This window comes from Varanus komodoensis, unplaced genomic scaffold, assembly GCF_004798865.1.
Source record: "Varanus komodoensis strain SLA01 unplaced genomic scaffold, ASM479886v1 scaffold43, whole genome shotgun sequence".
NCBI classification, from domain to species: Eukaryota; Metazoa; Chordata; class Lepidosauria; order Squamata; family Varanidae; genus Varanus; species Varanus komodoensis.
This window is the reverse complement of record NW_025335985.1, coordinates 44,022-66,663: the sequence shown is the minus strand read 5'-3', so window position 1 is coordinate 66,663 and position 22,642 is coordinate 44,022. Positions and strand designations below refer to the sequence as shown.

General features: G+C 40.6%; 1 protein-coding gene across 1 annotated transcript in view; it reads right to left on the bottom strand.

Annotated features, from left to right (window-relative positions):
* Window positions 1-22,298, bottom strand: part of RNF38 (ring finger protein 38) — a 104,188-nt gene extending 81,890 nt beyond the window's left edge. The window contains exon 1 of the mRNA XM_044444047.1: window positions 22,022-22,298. Coding sequence (XP_044299982.1) covers window positions 22,022-22,208 — 187 coding nt within the window. The 5' untranslated portion in view covers window positions 22,209-22,298. The remainder of the gene's footprint in view (window positions 1-22,021) is intronic.
* Between the last annotated feature and the right edge of the window lie 344 nt (window positions 22,299-22,642).

Genomic DNA, 22,642 nt, shown 5'->3' with positions numbered 1-22,642 from the left:
TCAATACAGAGTTTATGGGATGGGATATAGTATTAGTTAGGTCTATTTTTAATACTAACTCTCGAGCAACCAGAAACTACATTTAACCGGCATCTACCAATCCCCATGGGTGCTGGTTAGCTGAGGGTCTACTGTGTGTGTTGGGGGAGGGGGGAACACATGCACATACAGCTGAGTAATTCTTCTACCACAAAGCTCTCAACTGCCATATCTGTCATCTGAAACAAATGCTGCAATATCAACTTTCTATCTGAAGGCAGAAAGTTCTTTTAGGGAAGTTAGACTATAGAATCAATAGTCTGGTGCTTATTTTATCAACATTCCTAATCCAATCTCCTTGTGCTGCCTGCTCCTTCAAACACGGTACTGTAACTGAATTATATGGAATGTAAACAATTTATGTCGAACTTCTCAGCAAACCACCACACTTTGATAAATAGAATAATCTGAACTGGACATTCATAAGGTTTTATTATTCTCATATTCTTATTACAAGCTGCTGAACCAACATGGCAAAAAACAGTTTCCATGCACTAGCATTAAGCACGCCACTGCTAATCATTCTGAGATTCTTTGTCAGCATTACCAACAATCCAGCAGGTGCAGTTTTTCATGATGGTAGTTGATGGTACGTTAATCAAGCTCATGCCAACCTGTCTTTTAGCTCCTATTCATAGTTTTATAAAACTCAGTGAGACACATACATTTAGATCATTTGCATCTTCACAATAAAAATATGTAACCTATACTTTTGTGAGAGTCGATATGCACATTCAGAATAGACAGGTGCCTTTTCAGTGTAAAATACTTCTACACTGACCTTCACCAAAATTGGTTCCAGACCAATTTACACAATTAAAATGCGATGCAGTTAGCTGGGTTCCTCTCCAACTTTCAGACAACAAAGCGTATGTCACCATAGTGCCTATGTTCAGAAAGCAGATACAGTGGTACCTCAGCTCATGAATGCCTCAGTTCACGAGCAAATCAGGTTGCGAACAGAAATTTCAAACTCCGCATTGGGTTACGATCATGATCATGCCCATCTCCCCCCCCCCCATGAGCGCGCCTGCGATCGGCCCATCTATGGGCCATGCAGGGATGATGGGCACGATCGCAGTCATGCGGGGGGGGGTGGCTGTGCTCATGCTCGGGGTGGTGGTGGAGATGGCCGTGATCTTTGTTGTTGTCACTTTTCTTCAAATTTTTGTGATTAAAAAAATAGTTACAGATTAACCTTATTTACATTGAATCTTACGGAGAAATTGGACTTGGCTCACAACCAATTTGGGACATGACCAGAGTCCTGGAATGGTATTAAGTTCATGAACCAAGGTATCACTGTATCTGGGGGTGGAGATGGCCCTTCAGGCTCCACATACAGACACAGGCGCTTGGTCCAGAAAACACGCTTAACCCCAGGGCCTTCATCTTTGAAACCAAGGGCTTCTAGCCCTTCATTTGGAGGCTCTGGCACAGGTACCATGGGTACACACTGCCTAGCTGTGGCTGATTCTTTTCTCCTTCTCCCAGGTGCAGAAGGACCAACTTCAAAGCCAGCTCAACCAGATTGACAGGCCTGCTCAGCAGTCATCCTTCCCTCCAAGCTGAATTGTCTGGCCTGAACCCCATTCCTCTGAACTTCCTGTTGGGAAACATATTTCAGGCTGCATACTCAAAGCCTTCCCATATTAAAATAATTTCAAAAGGTGATGGTAAATAGAACACTTCAAGAAGAAAGCTAGATTAAAACCTCTGATTCAATTCACACTTGCCTGTTCAGGTGCAAACACATGGGAGCCTGCAACTGCAGCGCTCATGACAAGGTTCCATATGAGAACCGATTCCTTCGCTACATCCTAAACCATTACAAACCCCCCTTTTCAGATTGTTGTGATCCAGAAAATTTGCAACAATGTGTGCCACCCTCCATGAAATCAGCAATACCCACAGATGGTGCTTTGACATACATGTATATATTAATATGGCCCATGAGCTCCCAAATGCCCTTTGCATGCCCATACAGCAGCAATAATGCAGTACTCCATCCCAACCAAAACTGTCCCGGCAGGGAAAAGAAAGGAAGAGAAAACAGCTGGGCAGACAGTCATTCTTTTCCATCCCCCCCACCCTCACCCCCCCACCACCATTATCATCTCCCTCTATAGTTTCCAATAACCAAGGCTCTCTGTGGGCAGTTTGCAAAAAATTTAAAAAGACCCCCCCCCCCCACACACACACACACAAGTTAAATTCTTGTGTTTGGGAATCTGGTGAAAACCAAAAGAATATTTTAAAAACTACATAAAGCTTTCCCAAGTGATCTGAAGATGGGCGCCCCCAACACGAATAAAAGAAATACCTCAGTTAATGTCCTAAGCAACAGCAACATTAAATTTGTGTTAACAAACATTTTAAAATTAAACATCACAGGATTGGTAAAATCAAGATGACTATTAAATCCACTAACTGCATCTTTCAGACAGGTCTGCTTGGTATTCCTATTTATTATTTGGATTTCTCTCCTGCCCAAAGGCCACAGCCTTTGAAAGATTCCAAATCCCACATCTTCCAGTTATGAGATGCAATGCTAGCATCTACAAATTACATCTACATTATTTCCAGTACTTTCTAAAAAATATAGTAAATTTCCAGAGAAGGCTAAGCTTCCAAAGACTTTTTGATTCCAAATTTAAACAAATTAGTACTTCAGTACATTTTGCAGAAGTGGAACTATGTCAAACCAGAAAACCAGAAGACATTATTTATGAATGTACAAGTCAAGCGTCTCGGGTTTCCACATGTAAAAAAGAAAGCAAAAAGCAAATGTAAACATGTCTAAATAAAACTTTAGGTTAGATAAGATTTTTTAAAATGATATCTGTAAACAAAAACAGATTCATTTTTTAAATAGTATGCAAATATAATTCATCTAACACTATCAATAATTTGGAAGATTTTTTTGGAGCATATTCTTGCCTCCTAAAGATTTTGAGCATAATGCTGATGGCTTTTTCTGCACAGTTCCTGTTAAAGTAATAGGAACTTTTCTTATGCTATATTCATTTCATTCACCTGCAGAATGAAAACTTCATGCCAATTCTGCAATTTAGTCATATACATGCCAAAGCAATGTCAGTCCTTCTATCCCCTCCATTGAAATTTACACTGCAATCCTATACATGTCTACTCAAGTAAGTCCCACTGGGTTCCATGGCAATTACTCCCAAGGAAGTGCATACCGTATTGCAGTCTTAATCTTTTCAGCAAGAAATTTTAATTAAAGGCACACCAAGATATGTAACCCACCTCACCCCATGTATCTGAAAGATATAGTGGGTAATACCTTTCATTTGAGCTTTCATGTTTACAGTTTACATTTGTAGTGCATTTTAGCAATATGCACGCACATTAAGGGAGGGCACTTCACAACCAAGTGTCTTAATGTATGGCAATATGCTTTAAGTAATGGCGTGTTCCTTAATACATTAAATGCCATTCTGTCAAGGTGCTTGCAACCGGAATTTACAAACATCTCTGCTTACAACACTAAGGGCAGACCAAGAAATTCATTCACAGAAATGTGTGTGTTAAAACTGGGTGAAACTGTTCCACATTTATTAGTCAGGCAAGGGCATGCAGTAACTCTAGAAATGACTTAGCTTAAAATCCCAATGTCTGACTCAAGAGCAGACACTTCTCCAATCCCTACCACGCTACAGGCTTTAGTCATTATAGGAATGTAATGAAGAGCAGCCCAGAGCAGGACAACAATAGACCTTCCCTCCTTGTCTGCTTGCAGACACAGGCAGAATAGATGTAAAGTAACAAACCTCCCTGCACAGAACTGACACATCATTAGACTCAAATTCAAGACCTTTTACTTGTTTTCTCCTCTGAGGTTTCCCAATCAACTGCAGACCTGAGGCCTAAAACTTGGCTTAGATTGAAATGATAAACCTACAATTAAACAGGAAGCAGTATAATTGTGCTAAGCACAATTTCTGTCTAAGCTTACCACTTAAGTACTTGGCTATAGTCAACAAAGACTTCCAGCAGAGACATGAATGCTACATAGCCTAATGATGAAGAGTCCAGAAGGCGCAGGGGCAGCGGCAGGGTTAGCATGGATGCAGGCAGGATAAGAAGCAGAACTAAGAAGGTAAGATCTCTGATCTCAAAAGGCAACTACAGACTGACATATGGAAGGGGAGATTTAGGGATGACACCCGTTGACACCTGATTAGAAAGTCACAAGTTGGGCATCTATGTCACTCAGCCATTCCCTACCCCATGAACCTCTGCTGCTACTTATAGGGAGGGAGAGCTGCAGTCGACTCAAGCTGGGAAGCAAATAATGTGCACCAGAAGCCTTCTGGTTCTAGAACAACTTGATCCCCCAAAATGCATTTTTCCAGTGCAGCCCGCTATATAAGCTCCGAGGTCCTCCCAGGAAAATATCACTTTGGGTGGGGGCTGCTGGGAAGAAAATATTTGCTGAAACCAGAGTACATGTTTTAACTCCCACTCCATATTATGCTGTACTTCTGATCTATGTTCCACTGCCTCCCCCAGTGGTACTGAATGACACAAAATAGATTTGTCAAATGCATTAACAAATTTCCTGTGTCGACCGATTGACCCACGGTTTGACTATCTTCTTGTCTGGGGAAGCCACAAGGGCATCCCTGCATGGCACTGTTTTCCTCACCTCTTTCTCTTACTGCCTACTCCACCCTCACTTCCAGATATATTGTTAATTTATATTGTTAATTTATATTATTCTATTTTGAAGTTTATTTATGGTTGTGAGCCGCCCCAAGGCTTCGGCGAATGGGGCGGCATAGAAGTCTCCTAAATAAATAAATAAATAAATAAATAAATAAAAATATCAGCTGCCTTTCCAGTCACTGTGGCCAGAAGGCAGGCAGAACTTTGACAATGCTCAGACCTGGTCATCAGGCCGTGTGGGCCACAGCTATGAATTTTTCCATCATTTAAAGCAGAAGTTAATTCCAAAACAAAGCCCACATTTTTATAATAGGCAAGAGCAACCTCAGCCAAATATGTCTACAGAGGATAATAAAAAGAGGAAAGAATTGTGCAGAATGCAAATGAAATTTCAGTTTTCTGTAAACACAAGAGCAAGGGAGAGGTGCAAAAATGGAAGTGGTTAATTTGTAATTAAAATGATGCTTTCAAAGGCTTTGTACAAATGAAACATTAAACAAGGGGTCGCAGCAGGATTTTATTCCCGCAGGGCAAGCCTGGCACCCTCCCCACCTACACAAGGTATCTGACAGACATACCAGCAATTCAAATGCTAATTCAGTTATTACTCTTGCCCCATTCTCACATTTCAGGCAGATTGTCCACCTTTTTCATTTTTTAAAGCACCACATGAGTATTTATTCAATTAAATGTTCATTCATCATTTTTTAAAAGGCATAACCAATTTCTAAAAGGGAGAGGTGGGTTTCTGACCTTGCAGGGCACCAGCCAATCAAAAGCTGCATTTCCATTGCAAACTTACAGGAACATTTTCCCCTGAGCATTACTCCAGAGAGAAAATTGTTCATTTGAATGTATCTCAGCAAGCACACTTGCAGAATGGCTCCATCACTCATGAAACACACGTAACTGCCCAGGCAAGCTTTGGGCTGATAGGTGGGATAGAAATATAATTAAAAATAAATAAATCATGTTTTGTTTACACATAGATTTAAGTTCACTTTCTTTCCAAAAATGCTAGTTCTAAATAATGGGTGAATTTGCACATCACTTCCAGTAGAGGAGGCAGTAAGCCTTGTATACCAGTTCTTGGGCAACATGGGTGGGAGAGTGCCATCGTATCCGTGTCCCACTTGCAGGAGCCCATGGGGTGCTTTGACCTCCCTGTGAAAAGAACGCCAGACTAGATGGGCCCTGGCTCTTCCTATGCTCTCAAGCCATCCTCAGAATAGACTAGAATGAGTAGGTTGTTCAAAGAACAATCCACGGTGCACAAAATGGACCATCAGGCTTTCCATGGCTTGTTCTCCCACTCCTTCCCCTTCAATTCTTCAACCAGAATCTGGCTCCCCATCACAACAGGACTTGTCTTGTCACCCACTCACACTCCAACCACTAGTGCTCCCCCACCCTTTTAACTGAAGCTGCAAAACACTGCAACCAGGTTGTATTTTTTAATTTATTTTCAGCCACTAATGATGGTGCCATTTTTAAAAACAGTTGTAGGCTTTCCTTATCAGTTTCAGCTGTGAAAAGGAGCACCAGACCAGACTGCATATAAGGTAATCTGCACACAGTTGCAAGGGATCAAGCACCTGGTTGTCAAATGAAAAGCAACACAAAAAGTGTGGAAAGTTGCAACAGAAGTCCAAAGGAAGCAAACACAGCTATCTTCCCTTTAGCAATGGAATGCTCACAGGTTTAGATGTTCAACTGACAGTTTTTAGAAGCCTTTACAAAATTTTCCCCACTCTTCAGTTACCCCAAAAAGAGAAGATATTAACCACCACCTCCTTCCCTTTTCTCATTTTTGGAGCTCTTCCTACTGTGGTCACTGTGACACTCTGACAGTTCTAAAAATATATGCAAATTCAAGGGCTGGGAAGTAAATGGAGATTTGTACACCTGCAGTAATGCAGCAGTTAATGCACATGTGCAAATTTATTCTCTTTACTTTGCAGCCATTAAAGTTGCTCAAATTCCCCCTCAATTTTCTTCACAGCTATTAAATGTGCATACAGTTCTGTAGGGTTTTTTTAACCTCTGAGAATTCTTTCTGGGAAACTGAGAACTCTTTCTGAGAAAATGCAGTACCTGCTGCAGTAAATGCTCTGAAAGGGGGAGGTGACATTAATAACCATATGCCCTAGCCAGAAACCATCCACTGCCCTGTTAAAGCCTCCTATTTAAAGGTACCCAGGGTTTTAACATCTAGAAAAAGACGAAGGTGCTTTTGCACCTTCCTGAACATTGAGAGACTCATGGAAAATTACACAATGTACAGCAGCATGTGGACTATCTAAAGGAAAAGGAGAGAAGGGTATCCTGCATGAAGGGAGTGAAATTCCAAACATGCCCTTTTTGCATGCAAAGAGGCCTCATGCCTTGGATCTCTCTTGACAGCTCATCTTTTGAGTTGTTAAGCGAAACCAAAGGCAGTGGGAGCATCTTCTCAGCAATGTCCAGCATGGGACTGCTGCAGCGTTCACCCGCTGAACACTGTCCTAGCCAATCATCAGATCCCCACGCTTGCAGAACCGCAAAGGTTTGCAGTTACGTAAATATCTCTATTTTTTACAAAAAATGTTTCTTGTCTAAAAGAAGCTGTGTTTAATTTTTAGCTCCTTTGAGAAGTTTGTACTGTGGTAACAAGGGAACATTGCTACTTTACTTCCTTATGTTGTACATGCATTAATATGATGTTGGAAAGATGATAGAAAGCAGCACCTGCAGGCCCCAGAGCTTTATTTGCTACTAGTTCAGAGGGAATTCAATTCAATCCTGATAAGAAAGAATTCAGATTTCAAAAAGTGATTAATATGTTTTAAGAAACATATGATATTCCAGCCACATACTTATAGCAGCACTCCAATCCATGAATCATTTAAGATTAAATAGCCAGGCTTACTTTCATGGATGAGGAAACACCATGAGGGTCTCAGGGTGCTTTTGACATCCTGCCCTGCCATTCCACTGCCATCTGGTACCAACAAGAGAGAGAAGAAAAGCAAAGCCAGGACACCAGCTCTGAAGAAAGACCAGTAACTCTTCACTCCTCCTCTCTTTGAGCTGCTTCTCTTCCAGCTGGACATCTCAAGAACCTTGTAATTGGAGTTTGCTTATTTCTCTCTTCCCTTTCCCTTTTGCACCCTATCTTTTAGATTGTAAACGTGAGGGCAGAAACCACCTCAAATATTAATCTTTATAGATCACTCTGTGAGGATGTTTTTTTCCCCTTTGGTTTGAAGAAAAAGGTAAAAAAATCAAGTAAGTAAGTATATGCACACACAGTTATAATATAGTAGCCACTGAAACATCAGCACATTTCCAATTTTGAGGCTACTGTGCATGCTCTCATAAAATGCCCAGTTTCCAGAAGGCAGTGTAATAAGGCTTAAAGAAAAATAACTTGCCAAAAAACCTGAGTACAAGGCAGAGGTATGGTCTGAGCTTAAAAACAAAAAACACCCTTCTGAAGCCAAGTTTTCTACCCCAGCACCAATTTCACAGAAGGTAAACTGATAAGGCTCAGAAACAAATATTTTGGCCAAGAAACTCAATACAAAATAGCAGAGTCTTAATCTCAAATGCCAAATTAAGGATTTGCCCCCATAAAGCTCAACAAAATATCCATTTCACAGGCAGAAAAGTGGTACTGTCAGAGAAATACACCCTGGAAAACATACACACAAGCGAAACCACACCAAATATTGACAAATCCCAAGCAAAACACATACACACCAAGGAATCAAAACAGTAACAGCCTTTGGTCTATTGGGCTGCAACAAAATGAATGAAAGAAAGAAACAACAAACAGCTAGCAAACCAAATTAAATCACACTCAAAACACATGAAAAACACACAGAAAGCATGGATAGCAACCCCATACGTGCTCTGCTCCCTGTTATCTCCTCTAGCTCCCCAAGATGCTTAACCCTCCAGGGTACTCCCCAGCCCACTTTCGTTAATCTTGGTCCCTGGGCATGCTTCAGAATGAATCACCTTTCCGATTTTTGAAGAATGACTCTGAGCCACGTAGGGGTTCCAAAGGCATTCTAGCAAATAAAGTGCTGGATACCAGTGCACTACTTTGCAGCAGGCAGATCTCCAGGTTTATTTGTGTGTGTGTTGGGGAGGGGGTACTATCCCCCCCCCCGCCATTCTTTTAAAAACTGGAGAGCAAGAAACCTGATCAGCACCAAGAGCTGGGCATGTTGGTGTCCACAGACGTGTGCACACATGCACCTGACACCAAATAAAACCTGCACTCAATGAAAACATTCCAAATAGGCGACCTTCAAAACAGAAGTTTACAAATAAACAGTTCTAAATGTATTCCATCTTGGAAGGCAAACCTGAGAACAATTTTAATTGGATTATACTAGCTTGAGAGTGAAAGACTTTGCAACTATTTGATTTCTGAATTGTTGCTTTGAAGACTGGTTGTATTATCAATTCTTCCATAAGCCTGATACATTTTATTTAATTGAGTATTTTATGTTGATATTACATTAAAGGGAACTGATTAGCCAGAGTATATATTTACAATTAGATTAACCTTATGTGAGACACTCAGCTCTACTTCTCCTTCTCATCAAATCCAGGTGAGGCAGGGGCTGTTCTGATGCCTATGCTCGGTAATAATCTGGATAAGGGCCAATAAGCTGTAGCTCAATCCAGATAAGATGAAGGTGCTATTGGTGGGGAGACCATCTGTCCAGGTGGGAAATTCTTTAAAGGACAAGGTCTGTAGTTTGGGAGTGCTTCTGGACCCAGAACTATCCCTTAAGTCACAGGTGGACTCAGTGGCCAAGAACACCTTTTATCAACTGAGGCTGATCTCCCAGCCCATGGGCTATGAGGCAGTATACAAATGTAGCTAACAAACAAACACCTGCAACTAATTCCATCTCAGAAGAGGTATTCTCTCCTCTGAAAGTAGGATGCTCTATGCAATTTATCTGAGCATTTGTGGTGGTAGCAGTGGGGTAGTTCAGACTTTAAAAATTGCCATTTATTGAACCCTTTTTAGAATGGATCAAAAAGGGTTTTATTCAGTGAATGGATACATTACATTTTTCATCCCTAGTTCAAATCTCACTTTAGCCCTGATAAATCACTAGGATACCAATAGAAGCTGGGACTGAGAAGTTTACCTTTGGCCACCCAAGTAAATCATAGTGGCTAAAGTGAGATTTGAACCAGGAATGCAAAGTCTCTCTTGCAAGGTGTTGTGAGATTATGGCAGTTGTTCATGGACCTCCTTTAATATATAGGGTTTTCCTAAATAACCACTGATAATGTGATTAAGCAAATCTACTAGGAGCTAAGTTCCCCTGAACTCAGTGGAACTTACTTCTAATTAAATATGTTGATCATACTGCACGTTTTATTTATGTTTTATTTATACAAGCTTTACTATACCATTTTGCATAGGCAAATTGGCTCTCTGGTTTACAAAAATCAAAAATTATGATATGTTAAAATAATAAAATAATCCATTTCAATATCTGAGCCAATCAACAAAAATAAAGTATAAATAATACACTAAGATAAAAAATAAGCATAAACAACTAAACAAATAGCCAAATAAAAAAACACAATGATCTGCAAAATCTATACAAAAAGGTATGATTTTTTTAAAATAAAAATTCATAATTTAACAATTAAAATACTGAGAGAACATTTGCCTGGTGCCGAATGATGCAGAGTCGATGCCAGGCATATTTATCTGGGGAGATCTCTCACATGACTGTATCTACACAACTCAACATTTCATTAAATATGGTATTACTTCCATTTGCATTCCTGCATTTATGTTTCATGGACCCCATTATTCTACATATTGAAAATTGTATTTTCTAGCTATTTTACTCAGAACATTTATATACATCCAAGCACACATCTCAGGATTAGGTCCTGGGTCTTCCTGGTCCCACAAGTTATCTTATACAGCTTGTTATGCCTCAAATGTTCTCAAAACTTTCCTATGCTGCCACCATCACTTATCTTCTTGTCTTTGCCTTACAAAAATCACAGTAGTGCAACGCAAAGAACCAACTAAGATATTGCAAAATACTGAACACAATTTCAAGTTTATCACAAAATACTGAGCAAGATTTCAAGTTTTCTAGAACTCTTCTTTGTGCTGAATGTTAAACATACACACATACATGCGATGGGAGAGGGGGAAGGTAGAGAGAAGGAAGAGAAATGACTGGGTGTGATATTGGAGGCCAAATGTCTGCAATTTTTAGTAGTCTTAAGAGGGAATGTTTTAAGACTAGTCTCTGCTAAAGGCAAAACTGCTTCCAGGTTCCACCTAGGTCTGTTGGAACAAAGAAACAATAATGGTCATGGCCCATGTTTTGAATTCTAAAAATATAAAAGTCAGCAGTTATTCAAATCTGTCTCTATTGCTAAGCAGAATACATGAGTCTTTGCAAGGCGGACAACATAACTTTCTTCATATAACAAAACTGGAGCTTAATTGTATGTGAAATGGTATTTAAGATGGTAAAGAGAAGCTAAATTTAAGATTGCTACCTAGTATCTGAAGGGCATGTAATACTGTCCCATCTTCAGGTGGCAGAAAATGTCTCCCTCCAGTTTTAAGATCTTTCTCCAGGACAGAGGTCTGAATACTAATGCATTAGAAAAATCCAAAACCAGAGTAGAACACTACCTTTATTAGGACCAACTAACATGTCACAAGATAATGAGCAAGCTTTCGGCTACTTCTTCATACGGGATGTTAATCCAAATCAGGGCTTGGGAATATGCAAGAAGACATGGTATGAAGTTAAAACCCAAAAGTTTATTTCTCTCTTCTCAACTGCTACCACACTTCTTTCTCTATATTATTTTTCTTACTTTTTTAGATAGCATTTTGATTACCTGAAATTAAGAGAAACTGCCTGCATCACATATGCATTATCAGCTATCTTATTTTACACCTTAACATAACAATCTACCGACATTACTGACACTGCCTCCAAACTACCACTCTCTCATTTGCACTTTCTACTGCACACTTTTAAGCCCACAGATTTTTAAACTATGCACCTGTCTTACACCATCACCTTTCTAATCACTAATTCATCTCAAAGTAAATGTGATGCACACTGGACAAAAGGCCAGGAAAAAGAGCAGTACTCACAAATATAACCGCAACACAAACATCACGTCCAGTTAGGTATGTGTCCTGCTACTGCTATGTCTTGCTATGCCAACTGTTGCCCATGACCAGCTCAGGCTAGCAAACACAGACATAAAGTTGGCAGCCCACAGAAACTAACATTAGCTTACCTGCACATGTATATCAGCTTTAGTCATTTATATGACACAAACAGCCTAAAAGAAACTTTCATTCCCTTTCTTTCCCTTCCCTCCCTGGTCAGCTATTCTTGCTCACCACAGACAAGTGGCTGGTAAGAGCCTGGAGCCAACTGAATGGCTGCCAAAATGCCTGGATAATTTGTAATTAGGTCCCATACATTTCAGTGAAATCTATTTCCAGATGTGCCTTAGAATGAAACTTGAATATCTCTCTCTCTCTCTCATTCTCTCTCTCTGTCTCTCATTCTCTCTCTCTCACTGAGAGAGAGAGAGAGACAGAGAGAGAGATTAGCATTATAAACAAGATAAACACTTGCTTGTGTATACAATACTGTAACAGTTTCTTAAAGATAGCTGACTAGATGATTTAATTATATTGGACTTCACTTTAAATATAGAAATTGTGGCAGAGAGTAGCACCACCAAATCATTCATGCCTAATTTCTAACTAAGGCATTGCTGACTTTGTGCCATATCCAGATGGACTCCAGCTACACAGATGTCTACTCCTGTGCCTCAAAATACAGCATAACATGAAGGGATGTTAGCTCTTCAACTGCCTCAAGGCTGATTCAGCCAACTAATGGATCCTAACCCCCATTTAAAATCAATAGGAGCTCCGGACTCACAGCACCCTTGCTAGATAACCGCCTTGTGCCATTTCAGTGAATATTTCAAGGAGAGAAATCCCAATATATACAGAGCAAAATGAACAATTCCCTTTCACTCCCCAATATTTCATATTAATATAGCATACAGAAATAGATCTTCCCCTCAATTATAAAGTACTTGTCTGTCTGCGGATTTTATTATTCATAGGCATAGCTAGTTTAACAGCGCAATTTATGTTACATCTGCAGAATGCCTAAAGTCTCAGTCACAGCCTTTCATTTGCAAAAGCATGCTCCCTAAACTGGTAACATGATTAGCAATACATGAGGTGAACTTATAAATTATTTCAACCATTTGCCATCTTTCATTCTCCACTATTTTGCTTATATTTAAAAGGCAGTGCTGCAAACCTCTGGCATCCCAAACCTTAACAATCCCTTACTAACTTGAGTAAGTGTAATTAAATTCATCAAGCCATTCCATACTACAATGACTTATCGAAACCAAGAGGGAAATTCTAGTGACAGAGAAGCTGTGAATAAAGATAACTGGACTAGTTCACACTTGTATACAACATAAATCATTTGATTACTAAGCAGATGACTGGCAGCAAAGTGAGTGAACTGACTCACTGAAATGCACTACATTTGAGGTGGCAAGAAGACATATGAAAGTTCCGTGATGTTTCATCCACACGTACAAGTATGTATGTAAGGGCCCTGAAAGATCAGATTTAGACTCTTATCTTGTCCGGCACCCTGCTAACTGGGAAGGCCAAAGCCAACTGGATCCAGATTTGATCATATTTATATATCACTGAAGTTCACATTAATTAAAACAAATTTGTCCCACTTACTTCAGTGGGTCTACTCCAAGCACAACTAAAGCCAGATCCATCCTTGTGTAACCCATCTATTTATTAAAACAATATCCCATTCTTCCAAAGGAAAAAAGGACAATTCCTTTGCTAAATGCAATTTTAGGATATTTGAAAGTATTCAGAAGCACTAAGAGAACTACTAATTAGCAAGCAAAAGTACCAAGTTTATTTCTGCTCACTTTAGCTAAATTAAATACAGTAAGCATTACCCTGGTTCACAGTAATGCTAAACCATAGTCTATACCCATGCTTTTTTTGCCCTTCCCAGGGTTTTTCTGGCTGACAATCAACTAATTCTCATGTTACTAGCATGCAGAGTGGCTGGACAGAAAGGGTTAAAAAAAAAATCAGGTTTGCAGCCTGATAAAGCAACACATGAAAAAAAAGTTCTGGGTTCACTCCTAATGGCTTGCTAGCACTATTGAGTTCATACAACCAGTGATATGGGGGGCGGGGGGGGGAGGCTTGCAAATGTCACTAAGCTAATTTACCCTGGGTCACTAGATCACCTTAGAAAGTGATCCAACTTAGCATGTTTGTTTTACTTCTACACAGTAAACAAAGTTACATGTTAATATTTTGTCCCGATGCAGCACAAGTGTTTGACCTGAAATATTTGAGGGAGGAATCTTAAACATACTTAATATGACTAGAAGTTGTATTATATAAAACACTTATTAGAATTTAAAGACAATGTCGTGTATTTCCCTTATATAGTTAAATATAAGAGGGAAAAAAGATGCCGAAAACTGCTGACATACACATTCATTCTTCCCCAACCTAGTGCCCTCCAGATGTGTTGTTAGACTGTATCTCTCAGCATTCTACAGCCTGCATGACTGACTAGGGATGCTATGAATTATAGTCCACACATCTGGAAGCCACCAGGCTGGGAAAGGCTACACTAACTAATTATAAAAACCTGAATAACTGTGCATGATGTACTAACAACCAACCATTCAACTATTTCAACAGGGCTCAAAACTTTTCCACTAAGGCACCTTCCATTTTGCTCTCACTACCTATTATTTCCATTTCGCATTTAGACCCATTCCCACATAATGGTAGCAAATCATGGGATTAATAAACAATAATAGTCACATATAGTTATAAACATATACTTATTACAATAACATATGTATTATTGTACACTGCCAGGAATATTAACCTTATTTTTTATCTGCCAAGCTTGCCCAACATTTTATTTGCAATTGGCATCCTTTCATAATTACTAATGAATTTATGTAATAAAAAATCCTTGGAAAAATAAAGCATAAAAAATGCCCCCCAAACTTAAATTTCCAAAATGTTTCTACCCATATCATTGTGCACAATGTGAGAATTCAAATTTCAGCAGTCATAAGATGGATTAGCTTTATGCACAATCCCAGGCACTGTAATTTAGTGAGAACTTGGATGACACAGTTTAATTTATGCTGCAATCTAAAGCCTGTTAAGACAAAAATAAGTGCTAGGTGTTATAGAACTTATTTTGGTTAAAATATATATAGGATTGCACCCTTAATATATTAAGATGAGGCACTCTTTGGAGATGGATGTCCAGTTTGCATGTAAAGAAAATCCATCACAATTCTTTAAAACTGTCAAGGCACTGACTGTACTTAGTCATTAAAAAATTAAGAAAACAGTCTGGTAGTTTAAGGGGATCGCAATGCTGGCGAGAAGTCCAGATACTTACACTGCTGGGAAAGTCAAACTTAAGAAAGTCTCTTGCCATAAAGGCACAGTATCCTCTTTTCAATGACAAAAAACAGAATGGATTCAATTCAGACCGAGTCATGCTCAGAAAAGACCTACTGAAATCAATAGGACAAGTTAGCAATGACCAACTTGTTCCATTGCTTTTAATCAATCTAAACCCGACCAAGTCTGGATCCAACTGAGTGCTTTAAAACCGGGGCGATTTTTCAATGTTGTGCCAACTCCAAATTCACACTGCTTAAAATGTACAACATCTGTCAAGATTGCTATGAACCAGCATCTTTCCATTCACAGCATTTTATGTGGTTTAGAACATTCACATTCTGGGTTTTGTAAATTCAAACATAAGCACAGATCCTTCAGACTGAATGCTTTCAAACCAAAATAGCTTAGCAAGTTTGCTTCCCATAACCTTTCACCACACCATTTGATAGTCAAGTGTAGATGAATAAAAGCCTTTCAATGATAGTGAACTTTTGATGAATGTTAAGCTTTTCAGTGTTTTCAGCTAGTAAGTTTTCAGAGCTACCCTTCTTTTTTTGAGAACTCTAAAGTGTCAAGGTAACTTTTGGGTTATTTCTGTAACCGCACTGAGATCAGTCGCTACTGCATAGCGCTCAATTTTGTTTCTGTTTCCTTACACAAACATGTGGACATGCACAGACACATACTGCTGAAGACTAAGACTCACATAACCCATGGCTTGTTAAATGGTTACTTGAGGATTATCTAATCCTCAAATAAAATCTACTACTTCAGTTCACATGCCATAGCAAGCTAGGCATCCATGGGGACAACATGACAACCCCATGGGTAAATCAGGCCATTGTAGGATATCATGTCATTAGAACAGGCCAAATATTTATGAATGTGTAACAGTCACACAACATTACAGTGACCACAACCCACAAAACAAAAAGCCCTACCCCTATCCTTCTGAAACTATGTAGGGAACCTGTCAGGACATTTCCATCCCATGTATCTCACTCATGCAGTTTGCACACAACACCATAGAAAATGTGGAACATGCTTTTACAAACACATGTACACACCTCTTCAAACCACCAAGCACAAAACCTCCTGCACCTATCCCCTCAGAAAGATTCCTGCCAATTTCAGCCATTTTTGCAAAAACTTGAAAAAGTTATAGGAACTGATGGGTAGTTCATGGGACACCAAACACATGGGGGGGGGGGTTGGTTCTGATGGAGAACATATGACAGTCCAGGTCTTTGAGCCAAAATAACCCTCTATCTGAGCCAGTGAAATGAATACCAAGATTATATTTTCCTGGTATATCCCTGATTAATTCCTCCTTGGAATTTCTCCCATGTTGAAATGCAGGCATCTCCTAAACAAACATACCTACTAACTCATTACTATAATTAATAAAACAGATTCTTTAGTTACAAAACAGAGCCTGTAGACAACAAGCTTAATCTAAAAGTTTGATCATGCCACCTGCCTGATCACTACAGAATTATATTAGCTTGGATGGGAGAGTAAGCAGTGAGGAATTAATAGATTTGTGCTTTGTTGTCTGTCCACATGCTGTCACGAGATCAATTAGTGTCTAGCATCTTCCAAAAATGGCTGGTAGTTGGTGCATCTCTGTGAAATCAAAAGTAAATATCCTCTTTGTTTGACTGGTAAAGTCATAAATATTCAGAACTGAACGGACTATAGAGTTCAGGTATTTAAGGGAAATAGAACATCACCCAAGGAGAATCAATGAATGATCACTGGGAGATTAGGTGAGAACTCCTGGATCCTAGCACCTGAAATTATGTGCTACTTCCTAGGTCCTGGCCAAAGTCCACCATAAGAGAAGTGTGTAATTTATTTCACTTTTACAAATATTATCTGATTAAGATACCATTTTTTCACTTGTCCACTTTTTTGACATAAAAAACAGGTATCAGCTCACTTTATCTGATGAAAGCTTATTATTTCAGATTAAGATGAATTGGGTTGAAACCAAAGTAGATGCATTGGGATGAATAGGGCTTAGACTAACATTCAATACAAACCAAAAAGTATATATTTTAACATGGTTATATTAAATTACAATGTAAACCAGAGAACAATGTTTTGGCATTTTGAGGACTAACAGATTTATTACAACAAAAACTTTTGAGAGTATACTCCCAACAGATCTATATGATGTAGTGACTCTGAGCCGTGAAAACTTGTACAGTAATAAATCCATTTGTCTTTAAGCTACCACAAGACTCTTTTTTTTTTGGGGGGGGGGTTCTACCACAGACTAATGTGGCCACCCCATTTTGATATTACTTTTCATTCATAACTGAAATGTGACTTTTTCACTCATAAAAATACACACAGCAAAACAACTTAGTTCAATTTATGACAATCATAGTGGAGACAACTACAACTATTCTGACGTTTTATATGCTCACACCACTGTACAGTTTGTACTTGACCAGCAGTAGTTTAGTACCATGCCCTGTGGGCTGCTTAAAATAGATAGTGTGAATGATTTGGAAGGAGAGTGCAAGTACATTTGCATTTCTGGGCAGAAACATTTTGATAGAATATTGGTCAGAAGAACCCACCAGTAGACAATACCCACAACCTATCTGCTTATTTAAAGACAGCAAAAGAGCTTAAAGAAAAAAGAAAAATAAGGAAGCATTATCAGATACAAAGGAGAACAAGCCCCTTTCAGAATTAATAGTCGTACAGAAAACTGAATTTCAGTGGCAAGAGATGTTGAACTTATTTAAATCCCCTCTTTTATACTACTGTTACTGGTATAAGACACATTCTTTCAAAAGCATACATATGTCCTTAATGCAAGGGATTACCAAATAGCCACTGTTTCCTTTTAAGTGTAGAGACAAAGTTGAAAAAAACAGAATCAGTTTCAAAAGTCCATAAATGTGCTCACCAGTAGTGGCCACAAGTCTCATTCTCATGAGGACACACCTTCTGTGTTCTTGCTGTATCACAAGAAGAGTTTATCGTTTCATGCTGGACAGGACTCTGCTCCTCACCCAAGTTCTCTGGCACAGGCACAGGCACAGGCACAAGCAGCCAGAGATTCTCGCTGCTTTCTTGTATCGCTAAGGCCCAGTGTGAAGAGGCCTCATAAGGGGGATAGAACAGATCAGTAGGTGCTCATAAACCATGGCTGGCTACCAAGGCTGAGCAATATGCTAGGATACGCCACTGGTTTACTCACCAGTGAAGAAATAATTAATTGGAAGTCTATTCAATTAGTTTCTGAGAATTAAATCAAATGTAATCCAATAAAGCAAATGTCTCTGAGACTAAAAGGAATGCTCAAGATCCATCTTACTTTTCTGTTAAGGTTATAATCCTATGCTCACTTTCTTAGGTGTAATCCTATTGATCTCAGTAGGATTTCCCAAGAAATCAAGTATAGGACTGTTCATGTGTTAACTGACATGTCTAAATTCTTCAAAGTCTGAAGCCAAGCATCTCCATGAAGAAATAAACCTAACTGATAAGAGAAAAGAAAGACTACATCCCAATATAAAAGAAAATTTCCACTTATTTGGAAGTAATCTCTCCCCTAGTATTACTAGCCATGCCTCAAGATATGTCAGTTACTATAACTAAATATTTTTAAAAGCCTTAGTACTGTACATTGAACCATTCAAACAATATGCTGCCTACACTTTCCAAATTATGCCACATATTTTGCTGTTTATTCCACATGACTTCATTTAATGACTTCATAAGCATTCAATAAAAATAAAATGGAATATTTCAAAGCATGTGCCAAAATGTTTAGATTGCAGATTCTTAAGTAATATTTGCAGTTATACAAATGTTAGTTTTCCCCACAAAAAAAGCTGTCTCAAAGAATATTGTAAATAATTCTTTATACCAGGGAACAGGCCTAACATTCAATATCAGATATCACCTGCACAGCACATAACCAATTCAAGAAAAAAGAACTGTACTTACATTTCCCTGATTATCTGAATTCAGCTTAAATAAACAAAAAATAGCTAGCCCCATTGAAAGATATGCACAGCCCACAAATATTGTTCAGCCTAGGATATGTAAAGATAACGACGTGGGTGGTGTATGCTTGGTGTACAAGATACTGCGGAAAGCTGGACAGGTAACTTTCATATCAACCCCATCCCCACAACCACAAATTCACCTGGTTGGTGTGATGTATGTGCATTTTAAGTTAAGCAGAAGCTTCTTAGAATTAACTTGCACACCCATATTTTCACAAGCAATTACTTAATGTTGTCTATTTTTTACCTTAGGCAGATATTTAACAAAAGCACCTACCATTTTAACTTCAGTGAGTGCAAAAAGTACTCTCTAGGACCTCTCTCCCAGGATTTGTTTTAGGCAATGAACCCATCATAGTATATTGTAATGTCTAGATCTGATAGAGAACTCATTTGGGCACCAGAGAGCTAATTTTAAAAGAAGAGGTTGTCACTGTGATGCATAAATGAAGCATCTCTGGCTGGGATCTTACAGTGCCTTTCTCACACTACTGAGTAATCACAACCAACCCACACACATCTGGAATTAGGACTAAAGAACTTCCAAGGCCAAGGGTGTGACTTCCAGGCAGGCTGAAAGCCACAGCACCTCAATTGTTTCAAGGAACTATTACTACTATTTTGTATAAATTTGCATTGTTACCTTAAAACCAGATTATACAGGAAAACCCTGAACACATTGTTTTACTCTGCTAATTACTGCTAGTGAAACCCTGTCATTGCTTTAGCACCCCAAAAGGCGTATGCAAAACAATGAGCCAGTCTGCATGATTGCTGCAGCCCACTGTGGCTTATTTAAACCACAGTAGGCATCATGTGATGTATGCCAGCCACCTATTTGAATACTCAAGACATGGTGGCCATCATGCTATGCAACCTCCAGAAGAGCCAGAAATCATGTGGGGTACATAGGAGACAGTGTGCCCACTCATGCACAGCAAGCCATTGGTTTTTAAATGGATGGGTCTTCATTACATGCACACAGGGCTGGCAATGGCCCTCCAGGATTCCAGGCAAAACTTTTTCCAGCTCTAAAGGAGATTCTAGAAGCTGAGCCCAGGACCTTCTGCATGCCAAATATGTGCTCTGCTACACCCCTTCCAGGCACTCAGCAAGCTGTACTTCTGAGTAGACATATACCCAGTGGTGCTTTGAGAGGACAAAACCACCACTTTGTATTCGGATGGGGTATTTCAGAATAAGTTTTCCTAGCAGTAACATGACTCATAATTCTACCTGTAGCACTGCAAAAAACAAAAAAGTATACTATTGCCAAGAAATGATTGCTTGTATACTTCCTGTGGATACCCTTTTATAATACATGTTATATGACAGCCTCTTATCTACTGACAAAAACACTTCAGAATTTTCATCATCAGCAGGCATTCAAATCCTCCAGCATCAGAAATTGTGATATTTAAATAAGTCTCCCTCTCTCATGATCATGTTACCATCCTGAGCCTGACCACACTATCCAGTACACCTAAGTTTTAGCTCTTTTGAGTATTACCAGTTGCATTTTTTCCCAGAAGAGGTTCACTACTTTTCTTCATTTCATTTATAATCCTTCAAGTAGAGTGGTTCTTCACCTTTCCCAGCACCAAGAGACAGATGCTTTTTCACTTCTGTGTGCACACTGTCTCATCTCAGGGACAAAATATCCCAGCTTCAGTTGGATATCACAACTCTGTTCTATTTGTCCACAAAGATTTACAAAGCCACACAAGTTCAATACTTAAGATTCAGAAGCCCTTTCCCCACTTCATGTTGCACCGCCAAAAAATAAAAAATGACAGGAGCAGAGTAGTTAAAGAGAAAATCTCCAAAACCCCAAGGCCTTCCCTCCACCAGAAAACTGCTTGTTTAATGTCCTTCATATTAGGAGATAATACCCACATACACTGATACTAAGAGATATGAAGGAACTAAGAATATTGAGGAGGAAAAGCAATCAGGCTAAACAACTCCTGCAGCAGTATTGTATAGCATGTTATCAACTATTGGGGGAAACCAGAATACTGCCCAATTCGTAAAACCTGTTTTCCCCCAAGTAAATGCACTGAGGAGTTGAGTGTTAAACTCCTCGGCATGTTTCCCCATGTCTCATTTATTCATCTTCCCCAAAACATCCTTTTTTGTGCTCACTATTTTGTTTTATTGCCACCTTGCTTCAAAAGTGAAGGTCCTGCTTCTACCAATTAACCTGTAGGCTGGAAAATTATTTTAGGGTATTCCAACGATCAAAGGGCTTTCAGAACAGTAACCTGAACACAGCGGTGCAATTCTGATCACACTAGGCTAAAAAATCCTAAAAGCACTTCCACTAGGAAGTTACGTTCCAATGAACTCAGTGGGACTTCACTTCCAAGTAAACATGATTAGGTGCACGGCTGCCAAGACCTTCCCAACGTCTCTTCCTCCCGCGTCCCGATTTTTGCTCACCCTCTTTTCCTTGTCTTTACAGGACTTAAGCAGATCCTCACGTGCAGCTCACTTCGGCACCTCTCATTAGTCACCCCACAGACATCCTGTCACCTCCCTTTCCCTCGAAGACTGCCTCAGTCTTCTGCCCCACCAGCCTCTGCCTTCACACGACGCCTGCCCCTCGGTTTCTACTTCACGTTTCCCGACCCCTTGGCGTGTGCGCCCCCCAAGCTCGCAGCCCGCCCCCCACGCCCCGCTCCCCTCGCTTCGCCCAAGCCCGGTGGGATCCCATTACCTGGCGCGGGCGCCCTGACTCCCGGAGGGGCTCGGGGGTGCCCATGTCCCGCGGGGCTCCCTCTGCCTTGGCTGCGGGCGCCCAACTCGGGCGGGCTCGGCCCATGGAGATGCGGTGGGGCAGGCGGCGGCGGCGGCGGCTGGAAGTGCGCGGCGGCGGCAGCTGTGGCGGTGGCGCCGCTGTTCATGGCGAGGAGGCTGAAGAACCCCGAGCGGGAGCGGGAGCGAGTCCGGGGGGGCTCCAGCGGCGGCGAAGGGCCCCCGCCGGGGCGCAGCGGCGGGGACGACGGCGAGAAAGCGAGCAGAAGGGGCGGCGAAGGGGCGCCGGAAGGAGCCGCCGCTCTGCCGCCGCCGCCGCCTGCCCTCCCCGCCGCCTCCCTGCCGGCCTGGCCGTGGCGGTGGGGCTCCTGGCGCTCCTCGGCGCCGCCGGCCCCTTGGTGGTGGTGGTGCTTGGCGGGGTCCCGGTCCCGGAGGCGGGCGGAAGCGGGGAAGGGGCGCGAGTCCGGCTGCTGCACCGCGCGGGGGTGCGAATTGGCTGCCACCGGCATTCGGCCTCGCTCAGGGGCCGGCGGGTCGCTCTGCCCAACCCAGCCTAGCCAGCCCCGCTGTAAAGAAGGGGGTG